Source organism: Helianthus annuus, chromosome 7, assembly GCF_002127325.2.
Source record: "Helianthus annuus cultivar XRQ/B chromosome 7, HanXRQr2.0-SUNRISE, whole genome shotgun sequence".
Lineage (NCBI taxonomy): Eukaryota > Viridiplantae > Streptophyta > Magnoliopsida > Asterales > Asteraceae > Helianthus > Helianthus annuus.
The window spans coordinates 119,038,152-119,049,089 of record NC_035439.2 but is presented as its reverse complement, the minus strand read 5'-3'; the positions used below and the strand labels follow the sequence as shown (position 1 = coordinate 119,049,089).

General features: G+C 40.2%; 2 protein-coding genes across 3 annotated transcripts; both read left to right on the top strand.

Moving 5' to 3' along the window:
- The first annotated feature begins 1,413 nt into the window (after positions 1 to 1,413).
- Positions 1,414 to 1,998, top strand: LOC110899000 (secreted RxLR effector protein 161-like). Its single transcript, XM_022145865.1, has one exon. It carries the CDS (start codon positions 1,414 to 1,416, stop codon positions 1,996 to 1,998), a length of 585 nt encoding a protein of 194 aa, XP_022001557.1.
- A 5,039-nt stretch (positions 1,999 to 7,037) lies between these two features.
- Positions 7,038 to 9,565, top strand: LOC110925451 (serine/threonine-protein kinase PCRK1). 2 transcript variants are annotated; one of them, XM_022169414.2, is made up of 5 exons: positions 7,038 to 7,157; positions 7,259 to 7,658; positions 7,909 to 8,169; positions 8,271 to 8,393; positions 8,679 to 9,565. In XM_022169414.2, the coding sequence occupies exons 2-5, from the start codon at positions 7,275 to 7,277 to the stop codon at positions 9,198 to 9,200; spliced, it is 1,290 nt and encodes a 429-aa protein (XP_022025106.1). In that variant the 5' UTR covers positions 7,038 to 7,157; positions 7,259 to 7,274; the 3' UTR covers positions 9,201 to 9,565. The 2 variants fall into 2 exon arrangements, with proteins under 2 accessions (XP_022025106.1, XP_022025100.1); XM_022169408.2 differs by having other exon boundaries at positions 7,252 to 7,658.
- Positions 9,566 to 10,938: the final 1,373 nt, after the last annotated feature.

The window sequence follows — 10,938 nt, the reverse complement described above, 5'->3', positions numbered from 1 at the left end:
AAAACCATTAACCGACCCACCGGTTTTTTATTTGGTTCGGTTTTTTCGGTTCGGTTTTGTCAGTTAATTCGGTTTTTTGCACACCCCTAATTGTTAATACCGAAATTGTTGGAACGAATTCTGGATCGGGATCGTCAGGTTCGTATGATGATGGTGGAGCTTATTCAACAAATTCAATGAGTAAAAATTCAACAGGTCCATCTAATAAATTTAGTCAAAGCCATTTAAATTCAACATCATCAAATTACATGGGTGGCCCACCTAATCCATTGTTGAAAGAAAAAGATAGGAAAGTCAACAACACTTTAGTGAATTCTATATACCCAGCTAATATGGAGGATGTGGGCTCGCATAGCCCAATACATTGTGAAGAAGCTGCTATTTCAATTAGTCATAATCAACAAGGCCCATCTGGGCGTGAGGTGACCCAACTGAACAGTAATAATCCCGCAAGCTACAGTAACAGTAGCATGTGTGGTAACAATAATTCAGGATCAAATAATTTTGCGACACCCAAGACGGTTGTTTGTAGATCTATCGTGCAACGGTTACACCGGTACGTTTCAACGATTATGTTTTAAATTCAAGTTCTATTGATGAAGAATTTTTATTGCTTGCGGATGACGATTGCGGATGACGAACCGGCTTATTTTAATGATGCCAAAAATAAACCGGAGTGGATGAAAGCAATGCACGCAGAAATCGAATCAATAATAAAACAATACGTGGTCGTTAACCGAGTTACCGCGTGGTGCAAAATATATTGGTTTGAAGTGGGTTTACAAGGTTAAAAGAAACACATATGACTCACTAAATAAACACAAGGCTAGACTCGTGGCAAAGGGTTATGTTCAACAACCCGGAGTCAATTTTGACGAAGTGTTCGCGCTAGTTGCTCGACTTGAAACAGTTCGGTTACTTTTATCTCTCGCAGCGAATGAAGGGTGGGAATTACATCATCTAGATGTTAAATCCACATTCCTACATGGCGAATTAAAAGAAGAAGTTTATGTCGTTCAACCGGAAGGGTTCGTTAAAAAAGGCGAGGAGCATAAAGTCTATAAATTATCGAAGGCGTTATACGGGTTAAGGCAAGCTCCACGTGCGTGGAATACGAAATTAAATAATATATTATTAGATATGATATTTCACCGGTGCTCGCAAGAACAAGCCGTATACCGAAGAACCGTTGGAACGGACGTCTTACTAATAGGCGTGTACGTGGACGATTTAATTGTGACGGGTTCAAATTTGAAACTTATTATGGAGTTTAAGCGCGGGATGGCTAAAAACTTTGAAATGTCGGATTTGGGAAAGCTTACTTATTATCTTGGAATTGAAGTGTCGCAGAGCAAGGACGGGATAAAAATTAAGCAATAGGCGTATGCAAAGAAAAGACTGACTGAAGCCAGTATGATTAACTGCAATCCTACTAGTGTTCCCATAGACCTGAATGTGAAAGTTTCTAAATTTGAAGATGAAGAAGATTTTGATGCAACGAGATATCGAAAGATTGTCGGGTGTCTCCGGTACCTTTTACAGACTCGGCCAGATTTGGCGTTTTCGATCGGAGTAGCCAGTCGGTACATGCAATGCCCGAAGCAATCTCATGCAGCTCTCATCAAGCAAATTCTTCGCTATTTAAAAGGTACTTTTAGTTATGGCATTACCTATACTCGAGGAGAAAATATGTTGGTCGGTTATAGCGATAGTAGTCACAACAAAGATCCGGACGATGGAAGAAGTACTACAGGACACGTGTTTTATTTTGGGTCTTCCCCAATTACTTGGTGTTCTCAAAAGCAAAGTACAGTTGCATTATCATCGTGTGAGGCGGAGTATATGGCGGCTAGTGCAGTCGCGTGTCAGGCGGTTTGGCTAAAAGAATTAATTGGTGAATTACTCGACAAGAAAATTCAAGCGGCTGTGTTACGTGTATACATCGGCAATAGCTCTCGTGAGGAACCCGGTTTTCCATGGAAGGAGCAAACACATTAAATCTTGTTTTCACTACATTCGGGAATGTGTTGATCGTGAAGATATCGTGGTCGAGCATGTTAGTGGCATTGATCAAAAGGCGGATATTTTGATGAAGGCTCTTGGGAAGATCAAGTTCGAGGAGATGACTGAAAAGCTTGGAGTTGAAGACTTGTCAGATACGAGTTCGAAATTCCGGAGGTGATTGTTGGAAATTTCGAATTAAAGGTTCCTTTGCGTGCAAGGCAAAGAAACTAATTAAGGAGTGGATAATTAATTATTATTATCATGTCCTAAAATAGATAGATTTTTAGCAATCCTAGTTATAATAATAGGTGTGTTTAGATTATAAATACCATGCTTTGGGTATTAGGGATTGTATTAGTCAAGTTTTGTGATAGTTTCTTGACATTAATAAAATTTGGGTGCTTAGCAAAGTTTTATTATTTACCGATTTATTATTCCGTTCAATACTGATTCATCTTGACACATTACCCCACCTCCTTGCTTTCTCACCCCATCCTCTTTTTCTTTGTTTCTTTTCACTTCTGATCTTCCACTCCTGAGTCATCTTCCACCTCATCCGAACTCACCCTCGTGGCATCCCGCCCCACTCCCTACACCCTTAATAAGGTTGTTATACAATTTGTTCAAATAGGCAAAGATCAATTTTCTGGTGACCTTCAAGAATAGACGTATGTTGAGTTTAGTTTTTTTTTATAAAAGATAAATAAAATATAATCCTATAAATATATAAAAAAATAAACTAAAATGAATTCTGAATTCAATAAATGCCAGACGTTTTCTTGAATTAAAGTTGAGAAAATCCAAAACAAATAATATGATTGAGAATGGAGAGAAGAAAGATGATATTCCTTGCGCCCAAGAAAGTGGAAAAACTTGTATATCATGTGTGAAAACCTTTACGTATTTGTAAAGAAAACATGTCATGTCAAGTTGTTATTCGGTCACTAAAATAGAATATGAAACCAATTATTGAACTGATAAGAAAAAATATAGTATAATTATTAAAACAAAAAATTTGCAATTCACTTTGAAAATTATATTATTATATACTAATAAATTTTGAATGGAATGAACAGTACATATATTAATTAAATATTGATTTAGGAAATATAAGAATATGGGGTATGGGGTGGAGGTTGTGACGTGGGTTGGGTATAAACGCCAAAGTCACCACCTCGGGTGGGCTTGGGTTTCGGCGTGGCCCCTTAGGCGGGGGTTTCAGCCCGGGCGTTGGGCGGGGCTATCAAGATGACATGGCGTGATCTCATTGGCCAAGACAAGTAGCCGTTTGGGCTAGCCGTTTGCCAACGACTATATGTTTAAAAAAATCTATTAAATATTAGAATATGTGGTATGGGGCGGGGGTTGTGTCGTGGGTTGGGTACAAACGCCCAAGTCACCACCCCGGGTGAGCTTGGGCTTCGGCGTGGCCCCTTGGGCGGGGGTTTCAGCCCGGGCGTTGGGCGGGGCTATCAAAATGACATGGTTGGATCTCATTGGCCAAGACAAGTAGCCGTTTGGGTTAGTCGTTTGCCAACAGCTATGTGTTTAAAAAAAGATTTAGGAAATATTAGAATATGAGGTATGGGGTATGGGGCGGGGGTTGTGGCGTGGGTTGGGTACAAATGCCCAATTCACCACCCCGGGTGGGTTGGGTTTCGGCGTGGCCCCTTGGGCAGGGGTTTCAGCCCGGGCGTTGAGCGGGGCTATCAAGATGACATTGCGGGATCTCATTGGCCAAGACAAGTAGCCGTTTAGGCTAGCTGTTGGCCAACGGCTATGTGTTTAAAAAAAAAAGATCTAGGAAATATTAGAATATGGGGTATGGGGCGGGGGTTGTGGCGTGGGTTGGGTACAAACGCCCAAGTCACCACCTCGGGTGGGCTTGGGTTTCCGCGTGGCCCCTTAGGCGGGGGTTTCAGCCCGGGCGTTGACGTTTTAGTTTGAGTTACTTTTTTTTATTCACCGGTGCCGAACCGGTACCGAAAATACGTGACGTTTTAGTTTGAGTTACTTTTTGTTATTTGACATGTTTTGTCATTCTTATAGAACGATTTGGTTTAGCGCGCCGCAACGCGCGCGCATAGTAAACAACTAGTTATATATTCAAAGTTATATCTTTGGTCTCTTAAAATCATCAACTACACTTGTAACTTTTTCCTACTTTTAACCCTACCAAAGTGTTGTCAAATATCACTACGCGTTTCCCAAACGATGCACGTTTTGATCATTTCTATTTCGGTTTTAGAACATGGGGTATGGTGGGGCGGGAGTTGGGGGGCATGAGTTGACACGTGAAGTTCGAGCCCCCCCCCCTCCCCACCGTCTTGTGACGTGTCCGTGGGGTATGGTGGGGCGTGGGTGAACTGCGTGACTTGGCAGTTTATTAAAAAAATACAAAAAATTAAAAAAATATACGCAACATTAAAAAAAAAGCCTAAAATTTTATTAAATTCTTAAAAATTACAAAATTCATAAAAAATTACAAAAAAAAAACCTAAAAAGAATTACAAAAAAAAACCTAGAGCGTTAGGTAAATTTAAAAAAGAGTGAGTTTGTCGAACGACTTTCGCTCCTTGCCCCGAAACTCAATGTTCGCCACCGCTACCCGGTCCTCGTGGCTTAACTCACCGCTCGGAACGGCTTCGTAGTAGGCTTTGAAACTGAAGAGGTATGGTCCCAATTCCCTGCCTACATGGCAGGGACCACACCACTTTTGAGCACACAAGGCGTCCACATCAGCGAAGCAATCCAGAAGCTTCTAGAAACTTCTGGAAGACTTACAGCTGGCGCCAAAGATGCTCTATCCGACATAAAGGACAACACGTGTCACCACTCGCAGAACGCCACATAAGCCTGCGACAAATCAGGGAGCAGAGCTGACAACACTAGTACGAGGTCTCCAGCGTGGGCAAATGTAAGAACGCCACGTGTACCACTACACCTGCCGTGACAGAGCAGACCAAGAGGATATTCCCCTTGGTCGGACAGCTGGCACGCGCCCACAGCTGGCACAGTTGCCCCTTCCTTCTTCACCCTCCGGCTATAAATAGGACCCTTCATCATTCAGGTTCAGGATCTTTACTCTCCATACTCACTCTATACACACACTGTTTATTTCTCTCGGAACAGTACTTATTCTCACGCCGGAGCCTGGTTAAGAGGGAAATCCCCTTTCTCCCCCTCTTAATGAGACTGACGGTGTTTACTGTTTTGCAGATCTCGAGCCATTGATACGAGTAAGGAAAGAGGTTGAACCCCATAGACGAAACAACCCCATCGATAAACCTCGTGTTAATCGGTGTTTCATCAGAAACGATCAAGCTTCGGTCGTAGCTCGCGCCATTTATGTTGGCACGCGTTTAAGTTGTGCCGGTCGTTTCCGACGTTATGTCAGTAGCTAGCAAAAGTTTCTGGCCAATAACGCGTTTCACCGGGTTGTCGGCCCTTTACTGCGTCAACGACGCTCGTGACGAGAGCTAGCTCTTCTTCGTGTGTTCAAGAGGCCATCGATCAAGTTTGTTTGGGTAACGGGTTCGATCAAGTGGGTTGGGGTAGCGGTGGATGGCCAACAAGTTTGTTTGGGTTGGGGTAGCCGGTGGGGTTGGGGTTATATATATAGCCGGGTGGTTGACTGTTGGGTTGGGTGAACCGCTTGGCTTGGCCAAACGGTTAGATTTTGAAATTTAAATGTCCCGCTATGACCTAGCCAATAAGCGAATAGGAGCCGGCCACATAGGATCGCTAGCCCGCCCCACGTCTGGCTTTAAACTCCCGCCCATTGGGCCACGTCCAAACCCAAACCCAAACCCGTGGACGTTTTCAGCCAACCCACGCTCCAACCCCCGCCCTATACTCCACAGTCTTATGATTAGTATTGATGTCATCACTTTGTGTTTGGTGTTCAACATTCATCATTAACCATACAAAAGAACCATTATCGTACATCTCATCCACCCTCTTTTTCTTCTGTCGATAGTATTTTGAGTGAAATACTGAAATCTATAATAAATTAAAATCCCTTGGTTGAACACACATCGATCCAAAAGAGGGATTCGAACTCGATTTTAATTCCAAATTCAAAAAAATATATATATAATAAAAACAATTCAAAAGTCGATTGAAGGGTTATACCCAATGCTCATGGAAGTTTAAAAAAAATGATATTACGCTTTTAACCTAAAACTATTTGAGTTTTTTTTTTACTTTTTACCTAGAAGCTTTCATCTTTTGCAATTTAATATCACAATTCTTTTTAGGAATAATGAATTTTAATAATCCCAATTATTAGCCATTGGCCGGCAACAGTCCCAACTTCAAAATCACCAGTGGTGGTCCCACCTTTTCATATATTGTAAACCAATGGACCTATACTAAACCGAAAACGATTAGGGGACAAAAAGAAATTAAGGTTATGTTAGTAAAGGTCCATTACTTTACAATATGTGAAAATGTGAGATCGCCACTGGTTATTTTTGAAGTTGGGACCGTTGCCGGCCAACGACTAATAGTTTGGATTATTAAAGTCCATTATTCCTTTCTTTTTACTTTCAACTTTGGTCTCATATACTTTTCATAATTCGCATTTTTTTGTTTTACGTTTTCGTTCTAAATTTTGTGAGTTAACACGACGCAACGTGTGTATGTGGGTTAGCGTTTTTTACATCGTATATTTTTTTTCCATTTGACAGGTTCGTCACAATGCGCGGGTTCTAAATCGACTTAAGTATTATTTTCTATGTTTTACATTTCGATCTAATTTTTTCGCATTAACATGCCGCAACTTCAGTGTTAATGGTCGATAACGGTGATGTGATATTGGTGCTATTTGGCACGGTTTTATACCCCACCACAACGCGAGAAGGGAGGGTTAATACTAGTTAGAGTGGATTAGTTTCTAATCGTGTCATTCAATATTTCATTTTCAAAAAAAAAAAAAAAAAAAAAAAAAAAAAAAAAAAAAAAAGACACTAGTGCTAGCTTTGGTTAGTGTTTTAATATAAAATTAATAATTATAATGCCACGTTGTACATGTTACATTTTTTGTCTTCTTCATCTGGCTTCCATCCCCTACTTGGATCCTCTTCTTCTTCTTCATTATTATTTTTTTCTACAACACAGATTTGATCTCTACTAATCTTCAGCTAAATTAGGTAAGTTTTTATCTAACTTCTTGGATTTGTTTGCTCATTTTCCATTTGTGTTCACTATAATTTATAAAGCCTGCGTTGACCTATTTTGTTCTAGCTGACAGGGAAACTAGAGACACTATGATGTGCTTTCAGTTCCCTAACTGTGTAGACAAAGATGAAGAATCATTAAGTCCAACACAAGTAAGTACAATCCAGTCATTAAGTTCTGGATCTAATGATTGTAATGCATCTGGGTCATCAGAAACAAAATACCAAAGTGTCCGTGATCCAACTGCCAAATTAAGAAAGTCCAAGTATTATCCTAGTTTCTCTAGAATGCCAACTAATCTTAGAGTGTTCAAAGTTTCCGAGCTCAAATCGGCTACCAAGAACTTTAGTCTTTCCGCAAAGCTTGGAGAGGGCGGGTTCGGGTCTGTCTATGTTGGTACCGTCAAAGATCTTCGCGAAACGAATAAAGAGTTCAAAGTTGCTGTCAAGCAGCTTGGCAAAAGAGGATTTCAGGCAAGTTTTATAGAGTTTTTTTTTTCCATCAAGAAATGTTGTTTTTTTTTTTATTTTTTTAGGCGAATTGGATTTTAATAATCTATACACGCTTGATTTCACTCACATAATCATCATATATTAGAGAAAGTTAGGAGTGCTATTAGTTAAATTGTCAGTATGGATTATTATCGGCCAATAAATTCATTTTGTCATCGTTTTATGGGTATGAATTCCTGCTGAACATAATATTGGTTGTGTGATGGAACAGGGGCACAAGGAGTGGGTGGCAGAGGTGAATGTTCTTGGGATAGTTCAACATCCAAATCTAGTTAAGTTAGTTGGATATTCTGCAGAAGATCATGAAAAAGAAATCCAGCGGCTTCTCGTTTATGAATATATGCCTAATAAATGTGTAGAGTATCATCTGTCTACTAGATCCCCGACTCCACTTTCGTGGTCTATGAGGTTGAAAGTAGCTCAAGACACTGCTCGCGGCTTAGCATACCTACATGAGGGAATGGACTTCCAGGTACTGTTTTTCTACAGCAAAAAAAAATAATAATAATAATATTATGGCCATTCTTGTTGAAGATCCCTGATGTTGTCAAATTTTTACATGTTTTTTGGTAGATTATTTTTAGAGATTTCAAATCTTCAAATATTCTACTAGACGATCAATGGAATGCTAAGCTTTCGGATTTTGGATTGGCGCGGTTAGGCCCTAAAGAAGGATATTCACATGTCACAACAGCAGTAAGCAAACACAATATGGATATATAAACCAAAGATTAGAGGGGTATTTATTTCAGAACGTATATACGTTGAGAACCGTAAGCATTGCATAATGCACTTTAATGTAGTGCTTTGAATGTAATCGTCACACTCTCTCTGTTATGCTACTTTGATTATCATATATGCACTATCTAAAAGTGCATTATGCAATTTTTGCGATTCTCAACATATTATTGGTTCTGAAATAAACGCGTCCCCTAAAAACTATTGTAAGGTTTGTAAAAATCTTTGAAATAATGTGAGCAGGTAGTAGGAACAATGGGATATTCTGCTCCAGAATACATACAGACAGGGCGTCTTACATCGAAGAATGATGTATATAGCTACGGAGTGTTTCTTTATGAACTAATAACAGGCAGGCGTCCAATGGATCGAAACCGACCCACGGGTGAGCAGAAGCTTCTAGAATGGGTAAGACCCAACCTGGATGACAAAAATTTCCATCTTATAGTTGATAAAAGACTTGAGGGTCAGCACTCACTAAAGTCAGCAATAAAGTTGTCAATGGTTGCAAACAAGTGCTTGTCTAGAGACCCTAAATCAAGACCAAAGATGAGTGAGGTTTTGGAAATGGTTAACCGGCTTGTAGCGGCTCAACCAGATTCGGTAACGGATACTCCTAGGTCACCTCTTGGTGTTCGAGTCCCTTTCGATGCTTTAGAAGGGGCCAAAAAGACTGATGAAAATGATGGGAAACTTGGAGATTATTCAGCTTGGTTTTCTGGATTATGGTCTTGGAAACCCTCAATCACTTGTGGAATGAAGTGACAAGGTATATAGAGTTTGTTGCAAATCATGTTTAGTTCCATGATAGGAGTAGTTCTTGCTGCTGCAGAAATGATAGTGTTGATATGATGAGAAATTATCTTTTTCTGTCGAATTCTTAGTTAAACTACATTATCAAAATGTAGAATCAACTTAGATTTCCAAAATTTCGTTGATTGGGTTAAAACCCTAAAATTGTTTCCTACAATTGGAAAGCAGGGGTTGTGAGATGCCCACCCATCGCTTAGAGACAGGGGCGGCTCAATTATTTTGGGAGCCCAAATCAAAGTAAAGACTAAAGGCTCTTTTTAAATGTTTTTGTTATACACGGTGGCGTATCTAAGATTTTTTTTTCATTGACGGTAAAATACGGATTTGCTAATGATGTGGGCCCAAGTGTGGAGGAGCGGGTTATCTTGTATTTGGAGGCCCAAGATCGTGTAACAAAAGGGGGTTTACTAAAATGGCTCTAACTTGGGCTACGGGGGTCCATTTTGGGCGTGCGACCAGGCGAAACGAACGTGAGAACGAGCTCCATCTTGCTGCAAACGGCCTACGGCGGTTTGGGTCATCGTCCGGGCCAAAAAACACTTATTTCTATTAATTATTTACGTTTTTATGTTTTTTAAAGTGTTTTGGGCATTTTGTTTTTTGGCTTGTGTTTGGCCCGTTGTTTTTTTAGGCCCATTTCGAATTTCTGTTCCTATTTATATGTTTCTCTAGTAATTGGAAAATGCAGACTTGAATTTTGACATAACTCATTTTTCACTTCAAATTTTGTGCCCTTTGGGTGGAATCTTGGGGGTTGGGGAATAACTACACGGGTATTCGCAGAATCAACGTGTTTGATCTTCATTTTCGTAACACACGCTGCATCAGCTAAAGTAGCATTGGACTATTGTATATATAATTTAGGCTTATTTTTCTTTTGTTAAAGTGAGATTGAATTAAAATTGAATATTTGTAGAGCCAAAACAAGGATATCCAAATGATGGTGAAATAGATAATCCAATACCCGATACCAAATACGAGCAGCAACAATCCAATACCTTAACGAAACAATCAAACTAAGCAGCAAAAACAAAAACAAACCATAATACAGGCGAATGAGGGCAAAAACAAAGAAAAACGAACACAACAAACACAAATCTGGAAGCGAAATCATATACGAATAATAGACACACCATAAAAATCGAACCCACCAGCAAGCACACCTGACAATGTATTTCAGTCCGCGAAACTGGTTAATAAGAATGGATCGAGTAGCTAAGGGTGAAGGGGGTGCTCACCTAATAGGTGAGTCCCCTCTCTTACGTCAAACCAATCCCCGTGTGCCACGTCAACTCCCCTCTTAAACTCCCCTAACACCCCCATTTGATGGCGCCACTCCCCTCTTAACTCCCCTTATTTTTTTATTCAAAAAAAAAAAAAAAAAAAACAAAGAAAAGCTTTGATTGGTTGAAAGTGGGCTGGCCCCACCACCTTTCCCCTCTCCTCCTTCGGTGAGCCGCCACCGGTTTCATCCCTCTCTCTCACTCACCGATTGAACGGCGCCACCCTACCGCTCGGCAAAACCAGTCCCCGAAATGGGTTGCCGCTTACGCCCCGTCCCCCCTAAGAACCACGGTTTGATCGTGGATCTTTTACCATGGATTATTTTTAAAGTTTATTAAAGGTATTTCAAACTTCACCTATTTTACAAAATGATAGTATACAACAAAGAATATCGAAATTATCTTTT

Bases quoted from the DNA above. Each gene is read 5' to 3' on its own strand.
- LOC110899000 (XM_022145865.1), top strand. From the start codon at position 1,414: ATGATTAACTGCAATCCTACTAGTGTTCCCATAGACCTGAATGTGAAA.
- LOC110925451 (XM_022169414.2), top strand. From the start codon at position 7,275: ATGATGTGCTTTCAGTTCCCTAACTGTGTAGACAAAGATGAAGAATCA. The intron at 7,659-7,908 runs GCAAGTTTTATA...GTGATGGAACAG, and splicing joins TTGGCAAAAGAGGATTTCAG to GGGCACAAGGAGTGGGTGGC. The intron at 8,394-8,678 runs GTAAGCAAACAC...TAATGTGAGCAG, and splicing joins ATTCACATGTCACAACAGCA to GTAGTAGGAACAATGGGATA.